Source organism: Podarcis bocagei, assembly GCF_964188305.1.
Source record: "Podarcis bocagei genome assembly, chromosome: 2".
In the NCBI taxonomy this organism is placed as follows: Eukaryota; Metazoa; Chordata; class Lepidosauria; order Squamata; family Lacertidae; genus Podarcis; species Podarcis bocagei.
In genome coordinates this window covers 50,544,191-50,570,497 of record NC_138126.1, presented here as the reverse complement: position 1 = coordinate 50,570,497, position 26,307 = coordinate 50,544,191, and the positions used below count along the sequence as shown (strand labels likewise).

At 41.2% G+C, this 26,307-nt stretch overlaps 2 protein-coding genes across 2 annotated transcripts in view; one reads left to right on the top strand and one right to left on the bottom strand.

Moving 5' to 3' along the window:
- The window catches only part of ACTR8 (actin related protein 8), a 183,108-nt gene that overhangs the window by 144,125 nt on the left and 12,676 nt on the right, over positions 1 to 26,307 (bottom strand). The window contains exons 6-13 of the mRNA XM_081185246.1: positions 25,432 to 25,525; positions 24,551 to 24,683; positions 24,320 to 24,473; positions 23,972 to 24,067; positions 22,702 to 22,842; positions 20,455 to 20,719; positions 20,075 to 20,238; positions 19,338 to 19,534 (exon numbers count right to left, since the gene is read on the bottom strand). Coding sequence (XP_081041372.1) covers positions 19,391 to 19,534; positions 20,075 to 20,238; positions 20,455 to 20,719; positions 22,702 to 22,842; positions 23,972 to 24,067; positions 24,320 to 24,473; positions 24,551 to 24,683; positions 25,432 to 25,525 — 1,191 coding nt within the window. The 3' untranslated portion in view covers positions 19,338 to 19,390. The remainder of the gene's footprint in view (positions 1 to 19,337; positions 19,535 to 20,074; positions 20,239 to 20,454; positions 20,720 to 22,701; positions 22,843 to 23,971; positions 24,068 to 24,319; positions 24,474 to 24,550; positions 24,684 to 25,431; positions 25,526 to 26,307) is intronic.
- IL17RB (interleukin 17 receptor B) lies at positions 1,085 to 18,647 on the top strand. The gene is made up of 11 exons (XM_081185257.1): positions 1,085 to 1,242; positions 2,961 to 2,985; positions 6,193 to 6,318; positions 9,062 to 9,180; positions 11,213 to 11,339; positions 12,680 to 12,727; positions 13,592 to 13,743; positions 13,926 to 13,991; positions 14,710 to 14,794; positions 15,218 to 15,325; positions 17,357 to 18,647. The coding sequence occupies exons 1-11, from the start codon at positions 1,171 to 1,173 to the stop codon at positions 17,866 to 17,868; spliced, it is 1,440 nt and encodes a 479-aa protein (XP_081041383.1). The 5' UTR covers positions 1,085 to 1,170; the 3' UTR covers positions 17,869 to 18,647.

Genomic DNA, 26,307 nt, shown 5'->3' with positions numbered 1-26,307 from the left:
TCTGATACAGAGGGTGCAAGGGAGCCAAGGTATGCTTCTGTCAAAGACCTGCCGCTTATCCGTTGCCATACCCTTGCCCTAACAGTTTAATGATAGCCTTCAAAAACATTCCTCTCGCGGAACATAATTCAACAGCATTTTTAAGCTTTAATACTCCCCTCATGAAACATAACAGAGCAGCATTTTTCAAAAGGAACTTTATTGCAGGCTGCTGACTGGGGCGACAACTTGAATATATTATTGGGGACGGACGGACAGGTAAGCCCTGCACCGCATAATCAATCACAAGAGGCATGCACACCATTTGAATGGCAATGGCCGGTGCCGGATTTACGTATAAGCTAACCAAGCTATAACTTAGGGCCCCACTCTCTTGCCCCCCCCCAATTTACCTGGATGTACCTTTCCAAAATATAAGATAAAAAACAAATGAAATAAAACCTACATACAGCAACAGTGTTTTGTGTTGTGTAGGCTCCTATTATGTAAGTAAGCCTGCTAGCCTGTTCCCTAAAATATCACTGGTTTGCTCATTTCTATATATTCTGCATGGACTGGTTGCAACAATTACTTTGATCAAACACATATTTTGTTATGTGCAAATGGCTTTAGATACCTATTAGGTCCATAAATTACCATATAGCATATAAAAACAGCGACAATTTGTTGTTCACAAAGGACAGCAGGACATATAAAGAGCCCCATTACCTTCAGTAGCTTAGGGCCTCATCAAACCTAAATCCGGCCCTGGCAACGGCCATCAACTGGGGGGAGGTGGCCCCCTCAAATATTATTGGAGCGAAGGGACCCCTGGGCACCTTGGAGGTGCTGACCAATGACGGCAGATCAGACACTTAAAAAGAGAGAAAGAAAAACTGGCTCTTTGCTGCTCGCCTCTCAAAGACCGAGCAACTGCAACAAACAAGCTTGCACGTGGAAATAATCTCGGCCGCTTGGTTTTCATGAAGTCGGGGCCTCTAGCCCTGCAGGAAGGTGGGAGAGAGGGCTGGTACTGCTGGCTACTGCCTGCCTTGAAGCAACTAGTTGCTGGCTGACCGGAGGCCGGTGAGGGGCGGGGGCGAGGGGAGGCAAGTTATAAATGGCGGGAAGGCGGCCAGGAAGGGAAGCCAGCAAGCGAACAAGGAGGCGGAGGCGTAGACGCGAAAGAGCATGAACGCGGCTGTGTGGCTGTTGCTGAGCGCGGGGCTGAACTTAGGCACCTCTGAGGGAGAAGCTCGGCCGGTAAGCGGGGCTTTAAAGCCCCTTTCTTCTTTCTCCGCCATGTGCTGTTGCGCGTTGTAGCTGCCGCCCTCCCCGCGTGAGGCATCTCGGGGAAGCCTGCAGCGCAGCCCCTGTCGGGCTTCTGCCTGTAATAACTTAGCTCTTGTCCAGCCAAGGTTGCAACCTCTTTTTCGAAACTGTAGCAGGGATGGGAGCGAAATGTTCGCGCCGCGCAGCAGGGTCGTGTGCTACCGAGTCTCCTTTTCCCAGAGAGCGGAGATCGTGCGAATCCCTCGGTACCTAAATGTTAGGGGTAACACTAATGCGGTAGTAAAGCTAAAAAGGTGAAGGACCCCTGGACGGCTGAGTCCAGTCAAAGGTGACTGTGGGGTGCGGCGCTCACAGTGGTCGCTTTTTAGAAACTCTGGGATGCCAGTAGGACCATCATGCGAAGCATCATGCGAGGATGCTTTCAGACGAGAGTCAGAATACCGGTCCAACTAGCATTGCTTGCAGCGAGAAGGTCGCTTGGGGTTTCTTTCAGTCCAGAGTTTTTACCGGACCGACCTGGCGGGAACTAAACCTGGGACCTCATCTTCTGCACTCCCACATCTTGAATACAGACACGGGGATGTGTGTAAACATACTCATATCGCTGTGCATTTTTGTGCCCTGCAGTTTTGTGCTGCTGCCTCATGCCGATACCGATTGTCTTTTGTGGTTTTTATTTAAAGGTTTTAATTGTACCTTTAACTTTAAATGTTTTATCTTTGTAATCCATCCACTATTTGATGATGGACAGACTGTAAATGCAAGGAATAAATTAAACCATTTCTCTTAAAAATAATAATTAGGTGTGAAATATACGGCTGAAATGTTTTAAGTAGATGGATAGTCAACTAAAAGTTTAATTGGTTAGGTTAGAGTATCGGATTTCTTTTTAAAATGGTAATACAAGCTCAGCAATCCCTTCATTTAAACTCTGTAGGAAGGACAATGTAGGACTTTCTGATGTGGAGGTGAGTGCCACTCTGTATGTCAAAAAAAGCATTGAGTCCAGCTAGCTAGAAATCCCAAAAGTGGCAGATTTCTCCCCAGAATCGTTGTGATAATGATACTGGGCCCCAAAAGTAGTTTAGTATTGGGAGATCTTGAGGTGAAGAATGAATGCTGAGCCTGTGTCAGTACTTATTTTCAAAATCATTGGATTTATTAATTCCTACTTTACCCCTGAAGTGCACTTTTCCATTGTCTCCCAGGACAGACGGATGCCAACACACTTTGGTTGTGATCATTGTTTGCTAAACACATTTTTTTTTTAATCCCAGTAGTGAGGGCTTTGTAGGAGGGGTGATTGTTAGCTTCATAAAATCCACATTTCCATGTGAAATTCATGCATCTATACAACTGGAATTTTATTTTATTAGGACAAAGTAGCATTTTGGGGGTTTTTTTGCTTTACTTCTCAGAGACTGCTTCCAGACTTTGGAACTCCCTCCCTGTAGATGTTAGACTGGCTTCCTCCTTGTTATTTTTCTGGCTGCTGAAGATTTCTTGTTCTGACAGATTTATAGGAACTGTTTTTAATGGAATGGGTGGTGCCATGCTGTTTTAATTATATCAGTGTTTTTTAATTGTTTCCTCCTATGTTTTTAACTGCTCTTATTTTTATCTGTAAACTGTGGCAGAGAATAATAATAATAATAATAATAAATCTTCTCATTTTCTTTTTATTACAGTCCATTGAGTGTTACGAAGAAAATGGTATGTATAAATAAAACATGTATTTTAAGATTTTAATTTATCAGTGCAGTCCTATTGTATGTTGGATATTGCTGCAAGATTTAACCTATAGATCAATTGGTTATGGCCAATTTTGATCAATTGATATCAAAATTGCAAGTTAAGAATGTACTTCAGGTTCTTTTTAAAGACTTTTTTATTTCCGCAACAAATATTGAAAAACAAAATATATCTTTTCAGCAGTGAGTGGTAACTTCTGTGTATTAGATTATGACTGAGTTTTTCCTTTAGTGTCTCAAAAATTATCTTTAGTTTTAATTGTGATTAAAGGGCAGGTGATTCATGAGTCACTGTGGTGTAATAGATGGAGTGCTGGACCCTAATCTATCTGATTATCCGTCAGGGACGGGGGGGGGGGGAGGATAATGAATGGGGTGGAGGGGAGCACTGTTAGGGTCTGTAATTAAAATCCAAGCACATAAACTTAACATTTGAAATAAATGTATCAGAATTGGATCATGTGTACAGTTTAGGGGCTCTTGGTTTTTTATGTAAAGAGATCATTCAAATCCTGGGAAAACCATTCAGATAGAGGAAGTTCAGTCCCTACCCTAGTCAACAGTCGACAAGGATTCAGGCCCTGCTTCTGGTGGCAATGCATGTTAGAATGGTGACTGGAAAATGTGTTGCTGTTAACCAGACTCAGTGTAACTTCTTCAGCAAAGCTGCATCCCTATGGAAGATTTTCAGCATTTATACTGACTTAAAGAAGCTGAGAGTTTTCTAAAAACCTAGAGGACAAACTAACAGGGGCCTTTTGGCAGAGTTACATTTTATGTGTTAGGCACAAGCCATTTCCTACCCAACCACCTCAGTTGTCTGGCACACACAACTCTCGGAGAACAACTTATCAGATGCAATTATGCAGTATTTCCATTCAACCTGATCTTGGTTTGTGCTGTTTCTTGGAATGAATGAAGTGGCATTTCATCCCTGGTTGTTCCCAAACAGAATAATTACGCATTAGTGTTCTTTTCCACCACTGCATAGAATTTTATGCTCTGAAAGAATTTGCCTTCTGTTTGCTAATGTGAATGCTTTAATAAATATATCAATGGGAGGTTTAGAAGAACTTCTTGACACATGAGAAGCAATTAAAAAGTAAAGTTCTGTATCAAAGCAGAGCTGGGCAAAATTAAAAATATATATAAAAAGCTTAATTAAAATCTTGCTAATTAAAGTTAAATTTAATTAATGGTCATATTGTGAAGCATTTCTTACTTTCTTTTTTTACTGTGTTGTCATACAGCCAGAGGGCACTTATGGAAAGGGTGAAGGGCCACTAACAGTGATTGATATCATTTGTAGTAAATAATGTCATTGTAGAGTTGGAAAGTATCCCAAGGGTCATTTAGTCCAAGCCCCTGCAGTGCAGGAATCAAAGCTAAAGAAAGCCAGACAGATGGCCACCCAGCATCCATTGAAAGAGACAATCATAGCATTTAACAATGTTGTCCGTTGAATTGGTGTGGGATATAAAGCTGTCAGTCAAGTCCAACATTCTGAGAGGACTAACTGCCTCTATGTGGCAGGCAGTTTTGTCAGTTGGTTGGTCGGTTGCTGCTAGGAGTGTTAACTGGTAACTGCTCGGATGCAGTCTTCTCATGACTCAGTTATCTAGTACAGTGGTACCTCAGGTTACAGACGCTTCAGGTTACAGACTCCGCTAACCTAGAAATAGTACCTTGGGTTAAGAACTTTGCTTCAGGGTGAGAACAGAAATTGCACGACGACGGCGTGGCAGCAGCGGGAGGCCCCATTAGGTAAAGTGGTAGCTTTAAGAACAGTTTCAAGTTAAGAACGGACTTCCAGAACGAATTAAGTTCTTAACCTGAGGTACCACTGTATCTAGCTTATCTGTTATGTAACCTAAGCCTGCCTTCAGGAACAATTCTGTAAACCTGAATTAATCTGATAGTAGTTTGTGTTAGTATGAGTCAGATTCATGTGTGTTATCTTTAAGCCGCTAAGCCGCTAATAGGGTTGCTTTGCAAGACGAAAAAAACCGCTAGACGAAGAGACTCGCGGAACGGATTAATTTCGTCTTGCGAGGCACCACTGTATCAACCAGGAAGGTATAATTATTGATAGGACTCAAACGAGTTAGCAACCTGCTTGCCGCTGCATAAACTCAAACAGGGGATCGTTTAAACTCTGCTAAATTACATATATGTTCCCACAATTGGAAGGCGCTACACATAGATGGTTGTGGAGTAGTAATGATGGAGTTTCCTACTTGGCAGGGGGTTGGACTCGATGGCCCTTGTGGTCTCTTCCAACTCTATGATTCTATGAGTTCTTGCTACCCTCACTTTTGTATTATTCAGTCCAGGTCATTGTCATGGTTTAAAATTCCAGAATTTAACCAGAAAGCCTGCTCTGGAAGCCAGTGAGCCCACCAAATTCTCGTAAGCACCTGCAGTGTCTTAGCCAGCACAGGAAAGCAGTGAAAACAGCTGAACAGTGCAGTGATTTGGCACTTTATATATTCATATTGTTTCATTCACTGCTTTCCTTTAAAATTTTTCCTGCCACTTATTCCTAGGTTTGTGCGTGGGGGTAAATCCATAAGAAAAGGTAGTAGCCAGCAGAATATGTGCTCTCCCGTGCCACTGGGACAAGTTGCTTTTTTTTTTTTTTTTTTTTTTTGCTTACACACCTGAATTTTACCCCCAATGGCCATTAGCTAGAAAATCATTTCATGATATTCCATGTTTTTATGTTATGTCTTTTTCTTTTTTCTTTTTATAATATTTTTATTCATTTTCAAATACAAATTTATATAACCAATATCAGAATTTATCACATAATCTTTTTTTTTTTACTTCCCCCAGTTTCTCTGCCAATCTTCCATTTTGTTTACTTATTCACACATTTCACACATTTTCTAATTTTAATATTGCCTTTAAAGTATAACCTCCCCAATCTTATTCCCTTTTTTACAATATCCCTCATATTTTCACAGAACATCTTGAAAGCCTACAAGCGTCTGTTCATCACATATACTTTTCAGATATGTTATGTCTTTTTCTGGGTCCTGGCCATTACTATGAATCCTGCATGCTAAGTGATACTATTAAAGATTCTGGACGACTGTCGGGATATATCAGTGTTTATTTTAAAATAGGTAATCCTATTTTAGGATCTCTGATTCTTTGTCTTTCCAAGGGCCTTCTATTGAGCTGCTGAAGGAGCACGAATTTGTACCATCAGATATTTCTGGCCTTGATGCAAAGATCATTGAGAGGCGGGGAAAGTGCAACTTTAATATAACCTGGAGCCTTGGTGTAGACGGTAGGTCTCGTAGTTAGTGCAACAGACTGATTATGAAACTCATACTTTATAAACTCTTATTCATTTATAAAATTGGATGGAGGCTGTCTTTTTTAGTCTTGTTGTTGTTTAGTCGTGTCCGACTTTTCATGACCCCATGGACCAGAGCACGCCAGGCACTCCTGTCTTCCACTGCATCCTGCAGTTTGGTCAGACTCATGTTCGTAGCTTCGAGAACACTGTCCAACCATCTCGTCCTCTGTCGTCCCCTTCTCCTTGTGCCCTCAATCTTTCCCAACACCAGGATCTTTTCCATGGAGTCTTCTCTTCTCATGAGGTAGCCAAAGTATTGGAGCCTCAGCTTCAGGATCTGTCCTTCCAGTGAGCACTCAGGGCTGATTTCCTTCAGAATGGATAGCGTAGCCCACACCAAATCTTGCACTCAAGTTTGAAGTGTAACATATGTTTACATGCATCATGAGTACCAGTCCATTCTGCTTTGATTTGGCCCTTTCAGCTCTGACTTCTGCTAGCAATAGAACCAGGGGCTCCATTTCAGTTTGGTGGGGAGGAGGAATATTCAGAGTAAGGTTGTTTCCACTTACATAAATGAAATGCAACAAAAGAAAATATGTAGTGTGTTTTAAGAGTCTCTGTGGTTGGTGCTTTCTTTGCATTCCTAATCACACAGCAATTTCACCAACACCTATCACTTAGGAACATAAGAAGCTGCCTATTACTGGGTCAGACCATTGGGTCCACCTAGCCCAGTACTGTTCACACAGGCAGTGGCTCTCTTTGTTTTCAGGTGGGACTTTCCCTACCTGGAGATAATAGGGATTGAGCCTAGGACCTTGTGATGCAAGACAGGTGCTGTACCACTGAGCCACAGCCTTTCCCCTAAAATGGGGAGTACGGTCAAACCTCGGTTGTTGAACGTAATCCATTCTGGAAGCCTGTTTGGCTTCCGAAATGTTCGACAATCGAGGCACGGCTTCCAATTGCTTGCAGGAGCTTTCTGCACTCAAGCGGAAGCTGCGTCGGATGTTCGGCTTCTGAAAAAAGTTCGAAAACTGGAGCATTTAGTTCTGGGTTTTTGGTGTTTGGGAGCCAAAACGTTCCAAAATGGAGGCATTCAGGTTCCGAGGTTTGACTGTACATGTATGCCTGGTGTGTATATCTCAGTTCACTTAATTATTTAACTGTAAACCTGTGTGGGAAAACCCAGTAAAACTGATCAGATATGTGAGAAATAATCACACATACAGTACAAAAAAGAGAAGGATTGACCACAACAAGGTCACTTTCCCCTAGCCTTGTTTTGCATAATACTGATTTGATTATTTATCTTAGATTAATGCTTTGGTGTGGGTGGGTGTTGAAATCTTAAACTCACACCCCAGTTCTTTATTTCACTGCTCTCTTCCTCCTCGGTTCCCTGGCATCTAGCTGATAAGCATATACAAAAATACTTTTATGTCCTTTGTGAACACACAACTGGCATACACATGTTTACCACCACTTAAAGCATACAGATACACGTGGTAGAAACTGGAACAAAACATAATGGTGGGCAGATATGTCACTCTGTGAAGCAGCTTTGTGTGGATTTGGAGAGGCACTAACTGCATATTTACTTGGAGCAGGGGTTGGGATGTTGGCTGAACCATAACTCCCATCATCCTTGACTATTGCCCATGCTGGGCTGAAACTGATGATAGTTGGGAGGCAAACAATATCTAAAGAGCCAGTGCCCCACCCCTGATTTAGGACATTAATATATACTTGTTTGTTTGCTGTAACCAGAATTTGCATAATGGTTCCTGAGATTAAGAAGGAGGTTTTTGTCTGTTTCGAGACAACTGGGTGCCACTTTGAATCAAGACAGCAGACTGAATCTTTCAAAACTGCAGTGATTTTATATTATTTTATTTATTTTTTATAAATTTTATTTTCAATGTAATATTACAACAAAAACTACAAACATTGATTCCAAAATAAAACTATACAAACAAGAAAGAAAGAACACAAAAGAAAGAAACAAAGAAACCAAAAAAGCACAAATAAAACCATATCTTCATTCTAATCTAGTCATTACATACATTTACACATATTGACTCCCTTCCTTTGTTCTAAGACCTCAAAAATTTTACTCTTTCTAAATTGTTGTGTCCAATGTAGATTACTTCTATCTTTATACTTTTTACACCAAATTTCTTTTTCTTTAACCCTGCAAAGCATCATTCATTACATACCGATATGCTTACTCCAGAACAATGTTTTTTTCATATACTCTTTAGCACATCCCCATTCTTTTAATAATTTCTGGTCCGATTGTCCCCTTATGAATGCTTGCCAGATTTATACATTCACAAAATTTAATTTGCCATTCTTTCATTGATGGAATTTTTCTCCCTTTCCAATTTTTTGCTATAAGCATCCTGGCAGCTGTCGTTGCATAAAGGAATACTTTCCTTTGATTGTCAGGAATATCATTTGTGATTATACATAAAAGGAATGCCTCCGGTTTTTTACTGAAAGATATTTTAAACCTCTTTTTTATTTCTTCATATATTTCATTCCAAAATTGTTTAATAGGTCGGCATTCCCACTGCAGTGATTTTAATTGCTGATTTCAAAACCTCAGATTTTTTGGGGGGGGTGTCTTAGAATTTCGGAGCAATGCCTAGTAAACAGCTAGTATTTCTATAACACTTCGAACACAAATAAGATAACGCAAGTTTTTTGTTTGTTCTCTTTCCAGGCAGCATTATATTCCTGAATGCCTCCAAGATATGTTTGCAGAAGGAAGGAAGTCGAAGCTGTATTAGATGTGATTACACAGAAAGGTTTCAAAACCAAACCATGCTCAGTGGTGAAAAAGTAAGAAAATGATTTTGTATTGTGCTGCTGTGGGGCAATGGGGAAGAATGTGAATTCAATTTAATTTATCTAAGGATTTACAGCCAGAAAGCTAGATAAGAGCCCGCAAACCGATATGGTTATGGAACAGGCAGAGAGTCAAACACTGCAAACTTTTACAAGATTGCAGGAATGAAAGAAGCTTGAAGGCTATTGCAGCACAACTACCTGCACTGAAACACAGAATCTTAACACATTTTAGCAAATCTGTCCATATGGTTCAGATAGCTATCCTCTAAGAGCACATACAGGCATGATGGTTGACATACAGTGTTAGCCATACTCCTGGTAGTCTTATTTAAATCAGTGGACTTAAGCCTTCTGTGAGTACAGTATGGCTTAGTTCATTGGTAGGCAAACATAGGCCCAGGGGCCAGATGGGGCCCAGTCACCTTCTAAATCCGGCCTGTGGATGGTTCAGGAATCAGCGTGTTTTTACATGAGTAGAATGTGTCCTTTTATTTAAAATGCATCTCTGGGTTATTTGTGGGGCATAGGAATGCGTTCATTCCCCCCCCCCCAAAAAAATAGTCTGGCCCCCCACAAGGTCTGAGGCACAGTGGACTGGCCCCATACTGAAAAAGTTTGCTGACTCCTGACTTAGTTGGTTATCATCCATTTATCTGTTTGGTACTTAAAAATTCAGCCAGACCCACACCCCAACAAAACATATGGCTGATGCTTCTGTGGCTTATTTTTTAAATTTTTACTTTTGGTTTTTTAGTGTTGACGATCCACTGACTTACTGGTCTGATGGAACAACAACAACATACATGTCAAGGTTACTTTGTAGTGGCTAGCTTGGGATCTGACATTTTTTATTTTTATTTATTTATATCCAAATATATTCCTGGGAACCCTTTGGAAGCTTCTGGTTGATATAGCTGGTGCTCCTGTTTGTTATCAGTCTGCAGAAATGAGTTGGGCCAATTGTAAGCCAGACAAGAAACTGGTATTATTTAAGGCCACAAAATCTCATTCTGAAAAGTGTATGTATATGTGTATGAATTGTAGCCGCTCGTCTTTTTTTTTTTTTTTTACAATATCAAGATGGCCAAAGCATCTTTACTGATTTAAGCAACCAGTCTTCTGCCCCTGTAATTTTGGTATTTTTCCATCCAGGTGAAATGAAATTTGCAGTTGTTTAACTTTGGCATTCAGGCAGATAAGGAAAATGGTCCTCATTTTATAAAACCAAAGTGTGCATCCTTATACGCTTAAGTACTCTGCTGTTTGTGACTGCTGATTGTTGCATCCTGATTAAATGGCTTACAGTCTTATCTGATCCATCCCTTCATTTTGGCACAAGACATTTCAAACATGCTGGAACCATTCCAATAATTGCTAATGTACTTATGAATGAATAAGTAACGGGGGGTATGCCCCCAAACTAAGCTTTGGGCTCCCCAAAATACCGTGACACAATCAAGTGACCATCTCCTATTGAGATGCTCAAACATATTGTCCATTCTGATGCTTCATTTTAGCTCCAGTTGCACTAAGCCTTCCTATAAATACACTACCAGGAGAATGTCTGGTTCGTTACTTCATTTGGGTACATTGTCACTTGTGGAAAATGGAGAAAGAAAGCTGTATTCATTTTTGTTTTGCTTATGTTCTAGCACAGGTGTAGGCAACCTAAGGCCCATGGGCCACAAGTGGCCCACGGGGGTCATTTAACCGACCCACGAGCCGCCCCCAAATCGAGCTGCCCACTTGGAGAGTCCCTGCACGCTGCGCTAAAGCGGCACAGCATGGTGTGGGAACTCGCTTCTGTAGTGCCAGAAATCGCGTCTGCGCATGCTCAGATGCTGAAAATCGTGCCTGCACAGACGCAGATCCTGGAAATTGCGGCTGCGCACACGATTCGGCCCAGTGAACCGGCCCAGGCGAGGTAAACCTTGCCGGCCCCTGTTCTAGCATCTTCATTTTTTCTTCCAAAAATATGCTCAAATATGAATATATTATGATCTTCAAATTTGTCTTATTTCAGTGGCAGTTCTACTATATTGGATTTCCAGTAGATGAAAATAATGAATACCACATTGAAGTTTTCAACCTACCACCACCAAATCCAGGTCTTGATCCTCCTAAAAAACACATAAAACGATTTTCTCCAGGTAATTGAACAAATGTGGTCTTAAATATTTTCACATGAAAATACCTGCTGTAAGTTTAGTTTGATGGGCTTTTCAGTCTATCTTCAAATTAAACAAACAGCTATTAAAAGGAGAACCATAAACTGTTTTCAGTTTATCCAAATCATAATATTTTCATTTATGAATATGATATATGTGTGTGTGTGTATTGCACACACACACCCCTTCGAAAAAGTAATGGATCCAGCTAAGTTTTCTCTGGCTCCAATGCAATGTGTAAATGCAACCAACATGGATGCATAATAAATACATGAATTATCCAATTTATGAGATCAGCCAAGGCATGCTGCTAATTACCCATGTGATGGCAAACCCAGCTGTGTAATGTGTAAAACGATCCTTTCTCTGACATTTTAAAATATTTTGTTAACTAAAGTGAGCCTAACCATTGAAAACCATTTATTTCAAGATTGGGAGACTGAAACATTTTAAAAGAACAGGAAAATAGGAAATTGCCTTATACCAAGCAGACAACTGGGCCATCTAGTGCCGTGCTCTCTACGTTAACTGGCAGCAGCTCAGCAGTATCAAACAAGAGCCTTACCCAGCCCTGCTTAGAGATGCCAGGAGCTTGAATTGGTGCTTCTGCAAAGTAGGTGTTCTGCTACTTAGCTACAGTGCTTCCCCCTTATCACTACTACAATTACTCACAACCTTAAACAGAGTGATATGAGAATTATTTTACTGACCAAGCTCATCGAGCTACAAAGCAATTGTAAGATACTTCTGCAGTATTTGTTAAAGCTACTGCAGTTGCTATGATAGATAAAGGTAAAGGGACCCCTGACCATTAGGTCCAGTCGTGGACGACTCTGGGGTTGCATGCTCATCTTGCTCTATAGGCCGAGGGAGCTGGTGTTTGTCCGCAGACAGCTTCCGGGTCATGTGGCCAGCATGACTAAGCCGCTTCTGGCGAACCAGAGCAGCGCACGGAAACGCCGTTTACCTTCCCACCGGAGTGGTACCTATTTATCTGCCTGCACTTTGACGTGCTTTCGAACTGCTAGGTGGGCAGGAGCTGGGACTGAACAATGGGAGCTCACCCCATTGCAGGGATTCAAACCGCCAACCTGATCGGCAAGCCCTAGGTTCTGGGGTTTAGACCACAGTGCCAGCTGCGTCCCAGTTGCCATGATAGGATTCCTTAATATCTGTTTTCCAGGTGAACAGTTTAGTATCTGGCATTTAGGTTCCATTCTGAAAAGATTTTGTGCAAATGAGATTCTTCACTTAACATGCTGTATCTTGATATAAAAAGTTTGCCCAGTTTCTAATTGTAAAAACTCTTTATTTACATTCAGGTTGTAAAGACAGTGCGTTAAAATACTGTAAAACTTGCATAGAGAAAGGTAAGTGCAAACTATTCATTAGTGATGTTTCAAATACAGTGGTACCTCTGGTTACGTACTTAATTCGTTCTGGAGGCCCGTTCTTAACCTGAAACTGTTCTTAACCTGAAGCACCTGAAGCACCACTTTAGCTAATGGGGCCTCTAGCTGCCACCGCGCCACCGGAGCACGATTTCTGTTCTCATCCTGAAGCAAATTTCTTAACCCAAGGTACTATTTCTGGGTTAGCAGAGTCTGTAACCTGAAGCATATGTAACCTGAAGCATATGTAACCTGAGGTACCACTGTAATGGGTTGTATCCAACTAAGACGTCTTGTTCAAGCAAGGGGGGAGAGAGCAATTTAACCTAGTAGTTATCAGAGCATCAATTACAGTAGTTAGGCTATCCCTGGGATACAATATGTGGAAAGCAGAATTCAGTAGTGGTTGGGAGGAGTGGCTCAGGGCTATTTGATCATTATTCAGAACAGGTGCTTCCCACCTTTCCACCCCAATACCTCTGCAAGGTGGTTGGCAATCTGAAGTAAAGTGCTTGAAACATCAGTGCTACAGTACATCAGTTCTTTAACTGAACATGTAGGATTTTTGTATCTTTAGTGCTGATTAGCTATGGTGCCTTAGCAGCAATTGTGCGCCTGCTTTTTACAGCTGGGTGGGCGTTATGTCATCTTTCAGATGCTGTGCTACAGCTTTCCTCATCCCTGATCATTGGCCACGATGGCTGGGCCTCATGGGAGTTGGGTGTCCAACAACATAGGAAGGAAAGCCACCACCATGTAGGATAATCCTACTTTAAGGACTACTGAAATTTCAATAGAAATTATTTTGGCATAAGATTTAACAGACACTTCTCTATTTCACAGGAAGCTTATGGGCCCCAAATATAACAGTATGCCACAAGAAGTCAGAAGTGGTAGTGAACTTTACAGCAAGTCCCTTTTGTTCCAAATATGTAATCCGCCTTCATGAGCCTGATCCACCAGGTGACCTGTATGATCATATTGTGGTTACCAAGGTAGGTGAAGAGAGTAACAAGCATTAGTGCAAATTTACTGCTTTTAAGAAACATAGTCAAGCATTTTACAAAGCAAAAAGAAGAAGAATCCAAAGGGCTCTGTACAAATATGTATTTGGTTTTTTGAAGTTGTACGTAATAATTAGACATATCATTTTTATCTTGTTTTCTCTTTGGATTAGGGGAATGATACTAGAATTTCTGAAAAAATATTGTTGACTGATCAAAGCAACAGAACCTTTAAAGAGGTAAAATCTAACTTCAGCTTAAAAGGAAAAAAACAAATCTATTGTGAGTTCTAGACACTGTTTCTAATTATCGTTCTGCATGTGCTTTCTCATACTACTGCTTAAATCTAATAAAACATGTTTTCAGACCTTTTTCCATATTAAAGGGCTAACTGTACGTTATACGCAAATACATGTTTGTTTAAAAGAGACCCAACCCCATTTTTTAAATTTTGAAACAATAATATGCTTTTGGAGAGGGGATTTAGGATTCAAACTGCCTGTGGCATTTGTCATGCAATCCCCTGCTAGTGGTGACAGAGAATCCTCCCCCCCCCACCAACAGCACAGTTCAGATGTTAGGATTACTGTGACCAGTATCATCTTTTACACTTGAAGTAAGTCACACTGAATATGTGACTGACTTCTGAGTAAACATGTATAGGATTATACTGTGCTAAGCCTTTTTGTGTCATGTTTGAAAAAGGAAACGCATATTTTTAGGAAATACTGGGTTGTATCCAAAGGTCCCCTTCCTCAGCTGGAGGAAGATTACTTTAGTCAGAGGGTCAGAGCCTTTGGATACAGTCCTTATTTTCAGATTTGAATTTTATTTTATGTACTACAATAAGAAATTGGAGGGGCCAATCAGGGATACAAGGTTGTTAAGAAAAATAAAAAGAATATTTTTGTGAGCACATAATTTAGCTGCCTTGTGGGTTTATTTTAAATCTTCCAGCTAATTCCTCGTTTTCCACTGTGCGAAGGCCATTGCCGAAGACATGCAGAGCATCAGGAGCTGTGTACTGAAGAACCCATAGATGGTTAGCTGAATTTCACTTCAGTATAGGCAACAGTAAACTGGTGTAGTGGTTGGCCTTTATCAGAAGGACGAAAGAGGCAGAGGGGGAATATGAAGGAAAAGTTGGAATAGATGAAGCAGTGGAAGGAAGAGGGACTTGTTTTTTTAACCTTGTCCAAATCTCTTCTTTCTCCAGTGACCCTGCCCTCAAATGTATCTCTCTTAGGGAAAATTATCTGTTCCTGCCTCTGTTAAGCCTTAGAACATTGCTTCCACAGTTTACTTTCTAGCTTTTCTTAGTGATGTCCAACTGAGTTACTTTTTTAAAGAGCTTTTGTGGATGTAGAAAAGCCAATTTTAGCTTTTTTTATATACTAGGCCTTTGCTTTACAAGGTTATTCACTACAGGTTTCTTATGCAACTGACAATTCTTTTTCTCTTCCAGTCTCAACAGATTTTGTAGGCAATTACATAATTATTTGTTGCCTACTTGCTTCCTTATTTCTGATAGTATGCATGGTTGCTGCTCTACTGCATTACAAGAGGAAGTATGGTAAGTTTTTGTCTTTCCTCAGAGAAAGCCATAAGGCTTTTTTGTTGTTGTTTTAATAAAGAAACACTTTGTTTCCTTAGACTCAGTCACTCTCACACATGCTGATTTTCCTACACTAAAATAATATGCACTTGTGCACTTTGTGTGAAGGATGGTGTATGTGTTTTTGTTTTGCTGTGACTAAACGGGTTGCAAAGCTGATGTACTTCTGTAAGCAGTTTGAGGGAGAGACAAAGCTCTTGAGTGTAAATGAGATGACAAATAGAGCCTTTTCTTCCTTGGTATCTTCCCTCAAGGGGAGGGTAGAAGGGAAAGCTGACTGAGGTTTTATGTGTTGACCTCCCCTTCGCTGTCATTCCCTTGTATCCAGTACAGAGGGAAATAGGAGATTAGAACATTTGGGAGAAGTAGTACTGTAGATTCCGGTGTATTAGGCGACCGGGCATATTAGACGACCCCCAACTTTTCCTGTTAAAATATAGAGTTTGGGATATACTCACTGTATAAGACTACCCCCACCGGCAGCCAACTAGCAGCAGCCTGAGGTGAGGCGGGGCCCGATCGGCCATCCAGCAAAGCGAGTGGCTGCGCTTACTGGCTGGTAGTTCTGGCAGTTACGGGGATGCCCAGCTCCTTGGAGCCCCAGCTGAAGCCACGCTCCACCTTGCTGCGGGAAGGGGAGGCTGCAGTTGCTGCTGCTTCGGGATAGCTGCCTTCTATCCGGCGGTCCCCATGGTGGCAGGGCGAGCGAGCGAGAGGGCAAGGGCTTGGAACGGGGTGCGTGGGAAGAGTCGCCGCCGGTTCTTCTCTCGAACCCGCAGCTGCTGCCTGGCTGCCCACCGCGCGTGTTAACTCTCTCCAGCGCACAGCTGCTGCCTGGCTGCCTCCCGCGCAGCCATCGCCACCTGCCACAACCATACCCGGCGTATAAGGCTTTTGAGATTTTCTGGGGTTCGAAAGTCGCCTTATATGCCAGAATCTACATTAACTCGACTTTCAGGCAGCATGGCTCTCCAACTTCTAATTAAATTGTTTCACCAATAAAACTAGTTTACAACCAACGGCACAGAAAGGTGGAATATTAATTCCATGATATTCACCAAAGTATTCCATTCATTTTTGAATATCTACTTTGGATCATGTTAGCTTTAAAGTCATTGAACAAGTTTTTGAACCAGGCATACACAACTTGTAACCCACTAAGTTAGATTTAAGTGATCATATGTGTATTGTAGCCTGGCAGGTATTTCACATCTAGTTTTTTCCAGTCAGTGCTATTCAGGTAACAAAGCCATGTTTATTGAAGTAGCAAAGTAAGCTTCATTGTGACTTGCTCTTTAATATGAGAGTACAGTTAGGATTTAACCGTAGGGCAATGGAACTCAATTCTGAGTTGATATGCATAGACAGTGGCAGAGCTTCATGCTCCGGCACCGAGGGGCAGAGAGCAGGCAGGGGCGGGGCTGGCATGCATCCCATGGATGTGGCACACTGCCCGTAGGGGCGTGGCGTGCAGAAGGGGGGGCAGCCGCGATGGCACCCTGCCAGGATCGCGCTGCTGGGGGCGGTGCACTCCCCCCCTTCCTCTGCCAGTGTGCATAGGACTGACATACATGTCTGGCACTTGTTGGCAAATACTGTAGCAAATATTTGGGAGGCTCAGGGATGAAACATTTCTGATTAGGATTGGGAAAATAATGAATTCCCAAATTTATGGAATATATATAGTTTGAGGGATGGCAGACAGTAACGTGTTATCAACTACTGGCTTCCATTTTCTCTACAAAAAGCAGGAGCAGGTCGGATATTAACAAACAAACCTTTCCCCTCCTGGTATTAATAGTTATGTATTTGGTGTAGTTTCTATATGTTTAGTATTTTGTATATATTAGACAAGTGTATCTTAAAACAAATCTTTCTGCTTTGTAAATTCAAGTAAACGAATGCTATTTTTAAAGGCACTTAACAATGAACTTTGCTTGCTCCAAAAGGTTGTATTTAACAGTTTGTGGGTTTTACTTTTGTTAACAGGTGCAGGTAGAAACTGGGCTCTTTCTCCACTAATGCAACATATACCTGCTACAATCCTTGTTGTATATTCCCAAGAAGTATGTTTTCAGCATACTGTCCTTGCTTTTGCTGAATTTCTACATGAGTGCTGTCACAGTAATGTCATTATAGATGCATGGCAAAAACTGAGAATTGCTGAAATGGGACCAGTACAGTGGCTTGCAACTCAGAAAGAAATTGCTGATAAAATTATTTTTCTCAGTCCAAACAATGCAAATCCTGCATGTGATTCGACTTGCAGAACAACTGTAGACAGCCACAGTGGGAACTCTGAATGTATGTTCAAGTTTGCATTTAACCTTTTTTGCAGTGACTGGAAAAACCAGTCTTCTCTCCATAAATACATGGTGGTTTCTTTCAGTGAAAAGAATCCAACGAACAGTCTCCCAAGTCCTTTGAATATTTGTCCAAAGTATGTCCTAATGAAGGATATTGATTCCTTTTGTAGAGACCTTTCAGAGCACAAAGTATAGTGAAGTACAAAGTTAAAGTGTCAGATCTGTCTTTGATGTGTCCAAATGTTCCACAGAATAAAATTCTGAAACTTTTCATTTCCTCACCTTGCTCCCAGAAGCAGGAGCAAGCTGAGCAAGGAATGTGCCTTTAGTCATCATCCCCCCCCCCCCCCGGTTGAGTCTAAGCCTTAGGGGCCTAATGCCTTTTGTCCATATTCTCCCATATGCTCAGCTTGCTCAGCTTGCTCCTGCTTCTGGGAGACAGGGAGTGTGACACAAGTTGCAAGGAAATTCCCTCAAACTTTATTAACTGTTAACCAAAGAAGAGACCATTTGAGATTCCACATAATCACAACCTGACACACACACGACTCATGGTTTCAGTCCATTCTGCAATGTTTATGCAATACGGCAGTCAGTGACCTACTACTGGACCTTCGGCCTTGAGACGAGATGACAAGAAAAGAGATTCACTATGACTTAGTAGATTGTTGCATCACTCCTGGGTAATTTTATCAATTGGGAAATTGAAATCCTGTTCGTGTCTGTCTCTTGTTCTGGACATTACTCACCCTGGTACTGTTGGGAATTCCATTCCACCCTTGCTGCAGATATGTGGGATTATGACATGTTCACATGTCTGTTTACATTCCAGCACAGATTGCTGGAGTCCCATGAGCGGAACATCTGCTCTGTATTGCTTTTGTTTTTCTCTCTTCAAGAAGAATGATAAGAAGAAAGGCCATGTTTTTCTTTGTCCTGATTTATGTATAATAAATGCATAGTACAGTACAGTATCCACGCCTCAAGCCTGATCTGTTGTGTGTTTACACTGCTGAGGAAATGTGTGCTCCTGCTAAATAGCTTGAGTCGCAGATGCAAGTTGGAGGATGATTGATGGGTCTCCACAGTGGCAAGGCTGAGAAGGGAGACGCTCTTGCTGGAGCCTGTCCAGCTGGATTTTCACCCCACGGTTCCGACAGGTACCTCTCATCTGGGGACTCAACAGTGCCTGCTCGATAACCTTTAGAAGCCTCTGGCTGTATGAACACATGCTATTTTTTATCAGCTTTGCTATCACCTTTCCTCACTTATCCCATTTTAAAGTGGAGGAAGAGAAGTCAACAGAGGCAAGAAAGAAGTGAGTAGGTGGAGAATTAAGTTCTGAGAGAAAATGCTGAAGAGGAATAGCTGAAAAATTGGTCTGATCCTGGAGGAGGCAAGAAAGGAACTGAAAAGTGAGCTAAACAAATCATATGACTGTCTGTTCTGGGCAGTAGATGGAGACAACCCCTAGCTGTATACCTCCCTCATACTAAATGAGAATTATTAATTTAGTCACAATATGAGCTAGACCAGGGTCATGTGCTTCATTGACACCACTCCAAAGCATAAAACTAGAGAAAAGCTTTAAGAAAATATTGAGAACAACTACAGTTTTCTTAAACAGCCCAGAAGAAAAATGATTCTTTTTATATGGATTTTATTAAAGAGAAAAAGTAATACTCAGCATTTTATCCTATCTAAATATTGCACGAGATCACCAGACAAAAGCAGCTCTTTCGCGTAACATACGGACACCAAATCGCTGCCATTCTCGTTGATATATCCAGAGCTCCTGTGTTGTATCCAGGCAGGCTAGAACAGCACCCCCTTTCCATGCTATCAAACGAGGATCCATGTCCTATGATGAATGCAAAGGAAAAGAATGGGCAAGGTAAATGGTGTAAACTACATCCCACAAACCCACTTACATTTGCTTTAAGAATGTTATTGTTTTTAACGGGCTACTGTGAGAAAGTTGTGCTTAGTGCTTAAAATCTTTACAATCCCAAATCAGCACAAAAGAGACCATTTACTTTTGTGGCAAAAGGATTGCTTTGTTGCTGCTGTTCATAATGAATTTTAGGCAGAAGGGGGTGGCCTTTAGTTTATTTGTCAAGCCCCTTGCACAAAAGAACCAATGCATGTTCTTCACTATATACTACTCTATTGGAATATACAAATAACATTCTGTACTGGCCAATACATTTAACTGCAATTTATAATTAACTAGAAGAGGATATGAGCTGCTGTAGCAAGTGTATTAACATAGACAGAGGAGGTGGCTACACCCACCTTTGATTCTAGCTCCACCCACCACTTCAGTCATGTGGCCCCTGACAGAAAAGAAAATATTTCCCAACCCTGACCTAAAAGTATGCCTAGATTCATACACAAGTACCTTTGGTCTCGTAATAACTTCTACGTTTTCAACAACTCTCCTGAAAGAAGGAGGCATTTTGTTGAGAATTCTGTGCTGAAGGAACTCTTGGGCTTTGTGGAACATCAGACCGCCTCCTACAACCAGGATGGAACTGTACATTTTCTTTTTGGTATCGTCCGATGCTGAGAAATCAAAATAAGTTTTATGTAAACTGTGAGGAATGAATTGAAACAATACAGAATTAGCCGTTAACATTAAAACAGATTGAACCAGATAACTAAAGAAGAAATGGATGAGAGTGAGAGTAGATATTTAGTTCCTGCAAACTTATGAATTACTGTACTAGAATCTATCTTGGCCAAAGTATTAATGTTAATAAGTATATATAGTTTTCTTACCACAGCAATCAATACTGTGCAAGATTGCTTTGTCAAGGCCTAACGCTTTCCCTTCAAACTGAGATACAGCAGTCTTCCTGGACATGTGAGCTGTAAGGGGTTCTTCGGACTCATTTCCACCCATAATGCAGTCACCGTGCGAAGTGCCGATCTCGACTTCTGGAGGATAGAGATTTTCAGCAACGCTTGCAGATTGGCCACGCAGATCCCCCTCAAATCCACTAGGCTTGGAAATCGACTTCCTGTCGGCTGTTGCTTTCGCAGACTTTAAAAAGCAAAACAGGACAGGTTATCATTTGAAAAGATCCAATTTTGTTAGATGCAAAACACCTTCCCTCAGGCAGAAGATACAGAAGCATGATTAGTCGCACCAACAGGGTAAAGAACAACTTCTATCCGTGGACTGTTAGGCTGCTGAATGAAAAGATAACAACAGGGCAACTGACTTTCGGGTTTGGTGGGTGTGCGTCAGTAAACGAGGGGAATGAAGACTAAGAGAGCTGAGTGGGGGGTGCTTGTGTAATCTCACTGTATACAAGTTGTACAAGTGACAATAAAGTATTTCAATATCTGCCAAAATAGGTGTGAGGAGTGTTGCAGCTAAAAACAGTCCCACATATCACACCTGACACTAAGGGACTGGGCGGCGAGTAAAGCCACACTGCTACTTCTGTCCTTTCGCCATATTATTTTCATATTCTTTGCCACAAACACCATATGCTCCCTTACCCAAGTCTTCCATTTCCAATGGCTCAGCATATTCCATACACAGTATACCATCATAGCGACCTTTGCGGAAGCTACTACATGTGCCACGCAAACTATAGCCACCTGTAGGATCAGAGTGGTAGCTGAAGAAATACTACTGAAGTTTTGCTTTTATTATTTTGTAAAAAGCTTTTACATAACTAAGGTAATGACAATAAGATCAAGCATACTGGGTCATTCCATATCATGATCCATTTTTTTAAACCTCATGTCATCCAATTTTCTCAATATTTTGTACACCTGTTGAATGATCAAAACTAAGGTTAAATCTAAAAGTTTAATTTTTTATCACATCCTGTTTTTGAGTCATGAGAGTTTGAAATATTTTAAAAATTGACAATTTTGGCCATGTCTGACTACCCAAAAACTGTAAAAGCTCAGTCCAGAATTGAGATACGTCAAAACTAAAAAATACCAATCTCTTCATAACATCGTGTGTTTTAATATGATATGTCACATGATGGGCTTACTTTAAATTTCAAAGTTAGGTTACAGAATTTTAAATTTTAAAAAGTGATTCAAAAAATTAATTTGATTTTAAATTTCCAAAGAAATTGTATTATTAAATATTTCTAAGATCTACCTGCAAAATTTCATCTTGGGATCTCAATGGGATCACATTTTTAACTAAATTATTTTGTAGATACATGTCTGCCTTACTGGGTTGTACTTAGGATAAATGGGTATTCCTGGAGTAAAACATAACAGAATAAACAAGACTTCAAACTAGAATATCAGTTACTTCAGGCATTGTTTTAGAAAGTTATTCAATTAAAATGTATCTGAAAAGTTAGTCAGGCTTTTCTTTTAAAAATGTGTTCCCCAGCAGAGTGATAGCTTGCTGTTACACGATGGAATGCTTTGACAGGATTCTTGTTAGTATGTACACACACACTATGCCTGCCTTTAGACATAACCCTAGAGAACAGATTAGCTTTATAAAAGTCTGTCAGCCTTGAGCTCACTTGCTCTCATCCAGAACGACTATGAAAACATCAGAAACTGCTACTTCTGTTTTAGATGAACTGCTGTTTTGCATGCTGTCCAAACCCAAACTGTGTTAAATTTTAACTATGCTTAGTTAAAGCATAAGCCAGCTTTATAAACTGTGGTTTGAAGTTGGCTTCCTTCAATTAACTATAGCTGAGATGAATCACTGCTCATCCAGGTTCAAATGACAAAGCAAGCTGCTGTTGTTCTAAAATGAAAGCAAAAGCTTCTGAACTCCTCCTTGCAGCCTTTCCAGAGGTCTAAATGAACCCTATATTATTATTATTATTATTATTATTATTATTATTATTATTATTATTATATTTTATTTTCTGTACCACCCTTCAACCAACGATCACATGGCGGTTTACAACATTAGCATGAACCTTCTCTCTATTCTCCAAGAGGAAAGCTTTAATTAAGTATAATTAGATCTGTGCAGAAAAGTCTCCTAGGAAGAGAAAACAAGGAAAAAGACACACAACACACCTGTTCCTGCTTACTTTGTGTAGCTAAGAGATACTGTTCATCATGCGGATCCTCAGGATCACCTTGTGATCGTTGCTGCAAAGATGTCATTTTCTGCCCCACAATTCCAAAGGTTGCTGGATAAAATAATGCCATGGGAGCCTAATCATGAGAGATTGGGAAGAGCTTAAAATTATCTTTACCATTTCATCAATGCTTGCTTGCACTTCCTAACAGAGCAATCAGTTTCAGAAGCAGATACAACATCTGGGGTGGTATCTAATGCACTTGTTCTGTTAGCAGAAGGATTTTCGCTTGCACAATGGAACTCTTCCCCTCTCACACCCTGCCCAAATCTGCTCTGGAAGGCTAGAGGAACAACTAGAACAGATTTAGGGGGGGTGCATGGGGGGGGGAGAGAAGTTATGTTGTACAAACTTAAATCCTTCTGCTGATGTAACAAGCGACTTAGAGCTGCATAGGGTACAGCCCCGTGTTCCAAACGATATGATACCTGTCAGCAGCATGTGTAGATAGAAACATATATCAAGTTTATTTAATTCAACATTTGAGCTAGTTATGCCACATCTGTATTTGCTGTGTATCTCCTGAATATCACAGCACTCAATAAGAAGAGAAACATGCAGATTGAGCTGCTGAAAACTAATTAACACCCCACTATTTTCCATTGGGACACAGGTGGCGCTGTGGGTAAAAGCCTCAGCACCTAGGGCTTGCCGATCGAAAGGTCGGCGGTTCGAATCCCTGCGGCGGGGTGCGCTCCCGTCGTTCGGTCCCAGCGCCTGCCAACCTAGCAGTTCGAAAGCACCCCCGGGTGCAAGTAGATAAATAGGGACCGCTTACAAGCGGGAAGGTAAACGGTGTTTCCGTGTGCGGCTCTGGTTCGCCAGAGCAGCGATGTCACGCTGGCCACGTGACCCGGAAGTGTCTTCGGACAGCGCTGGCCCCCGGCCTCTTGAGTGAGATGGGCACACAACCCTAGAGTCTGGCAAGACTGGCCCGTACGGGCAGGGGTACCTTTACCTTTACCTTTATTTTCCATTGACTTCTGCACTTAAGTCCGCATCTACATCCCAGGGCATGTCTATGATAGAGCAGGATTCAACTAAGTTGTGTACACAGAATGTGGTCTGCATTCTTGCATCCTGCTAAATCTACCCTGGAGGGTTAGGAGAACCAAAATAACAGGTTTAGGGAGCACAGAGGGGGGTGAGAGGAGGGAAAAGCCTCTTTGCACCATATGTGCATGTATACCCCACCCAGTCTTTACCTGTAACTTTTCATCTCCCAAGCGCAACTGATACAGCAAAGCTGGAGAATCTGGGTGACGGACTTGAAACTCATGATCTTTTAGTCCAGATAAATCCTGATAAAAAAAACACAGAAAAAGGTATTAATGCTTTAACGAACTTTCAAATCTTTCAAACTACACCGAGAAGAGATCAGCCACACATGTGAATTTTCAGTTTTCTCCCCACTGTTGGTAACTTCATAACCTCTATTACCATTAATTATGCAGCTAAAAAACTGTAATGTCACACTAGATTGTGACCAAACATGGGCCTGGGTAACAGCAAATCAGAAGTGTGGAGCTCCTTATCTAGGTCTTTGGACTTACCTGGTCTAAATGGCAAAATGTTTCTTTTAAGTGCTGCAGGAGAAGGCAATCTGTCTTTTTAGCTAGTTGGCAGTCTCTGTAAGGGAACCCAGCTCGCTGCATAAGCCAATAAAAGCATCTTGACACATCAGAACCTCCATATGCAAGGCATAACCTAAAAAAAAGCAGCAGCAACCGTTAGAAGACTTGCTTCTTTTCACCTGAATGTTACTGCCACTTTATAATAGTTACCTGGTGTTACGATGCGAAACACCGTCTTCGACACAGCAGACACTTGTCTTTTGATCCCCCACGTCAACGACGCATGCACTACCTAAACCACTTCCAAAAGTAGCACAGACAGATTCCTGATGGACCACTATGCCTGAAAACAAAATGGCAGGAATACTGTTATATACACTGCTTTGCTACCCTATTCAGAAACATTACTCATATGTACCCCACTACTGAACACTTCCCATAACATGCCCTCTTATATATATATATAAAACTCTGGGAAGGGTTTTAAACAAAAGAGAGGAAGAAATGTGTTTATTGCTACCCATGTGTTTCATAAATAGATCAACATGTCACAATGATAATATTTTCCAGCTTCCCTATTTTAACATTTTTTTAAATCAGTGTTTCATGTCTCTGCATCTCCCAACCAACTTCAGTCTTTTAGACAGTGAGCTGAAAATTGCTATTTGGAGCAGGACTCATCTGACCAATGCACTTGTTGGTAGGAGACAGCTGGGAGTGACTGTAACAGAGGCTCTGGATCTCAGTAGTGTTACATCCAGTTGGGGCCTGTCCTATAGTGGAAACTAGATGACAATACCTCTGAAACGCTGTAAGATACATAAGTAGATTAGACGGTTTTGACTCAGCAAACACAAGTTTGTATTGACCAAACACTGGAGTAATTTCTTTAGAATTTGGCCATAGAGTTGCACATTACTAATTTCATGATATATGTTGCCAAAGGCTGAACTATTTATTCACCTGGTTGAGACATGGGTGGCTGTAAGGGCAAAAAAACATTCTGGAAGTTACATGATTCCAACTTAGAAACAAAAGGTACCTTCAAAACCCTTGCACTAAGCCGCTGACCACAGATGTTGCTTTATTACCTGAGAATCCCATCTTCATTAGGATCATATTTACTATTTCTTTCACATGCTGCTTGTTATAGATGTCTGGTATTAGCAAAATACATCGGTAATACTGAAAGAGAAAAGAAAAACTAGGATTCATTTTCCGGTCTGTTGGTCTTCATACAGTGGAACGGGTTGATGCCATGAGCTATCTAAATAATTTCAATTATTGAAGGAAGCAAAAATATTGGTTAAGAGCTAGAGCCAATTACATCATTGAAATGTTTTAATCCAGGGCACGGGGAAATCTAACAGCTTTAAACCTTGGCTGTGAGGTGCCAAATTTCCTCCTGGATGTTGAACCAATTCTTGTAATGCAGGAGGGCTAATTGCAGGATTTTCATTCTCTCTGAAAAATGCCAGAGTCCACATTCTCCCTTGGGCAACCCACAAGGGAGGCCACAAAGCGGTGAGGATGCGGCCTGCACCCGCAGGTACTAACTAGCACAAGAACTTCCATCTGCACAACAGGACATCCTCTCCCTCTCCTGAAGCCAACCACAGCCATTTGCTATAAATCTTAACAACTAGAGCTCACTTGGTAGGGAACTGCAGAGTGAACACCATAGCTATAAAGGATCTACTAAGCACCTCCTTAACAGGGCCTTCTTGGTGGTTGCTCCCCATTTGTGGAATGCCCTCTCCTATGAGGTGTGTTGTTCTCATTAACTTTTAGGAGCAATTTAACAACATTCCTGTTTACCCAGGTATTTGATGGCTGAAAGACCTGTCCCTGAAAACCCTGCAATTAATAGTTTTGAGGGTAAGCAATTACTTTTAAGAGTTTTTAACTGTTTTCATTCTATTGTTTCAGTATTGATATGTTTGCCACCATGGGCTCCTTTAGAGAAA

Bases quoted from the DNA above. Each gene is read 5' to 3' on its own strand.
- IL17RB (XM_081185257.1), top strand. From the start codon at position 1,171: ATGAACGCGGCTGTGTGGCTGTTGCTGAGCGCGGGGCTGAACTTAGGC. The intron at 6,319-9,061 runs GTAGGTCTCGTA...TTCTCTTTCCAG, and splicing joins CTGGAGCCTTGGTGTAGACG to GCAGCATTATATTCCTGAAT. The intron at 12,728-13,591 runs GTAAGTGCAAAC...TCTATTTCACAG, and splicing joins TAAAACTTGCATAGAGAAAG to GAAGCTTATGGGCCCCAAAT.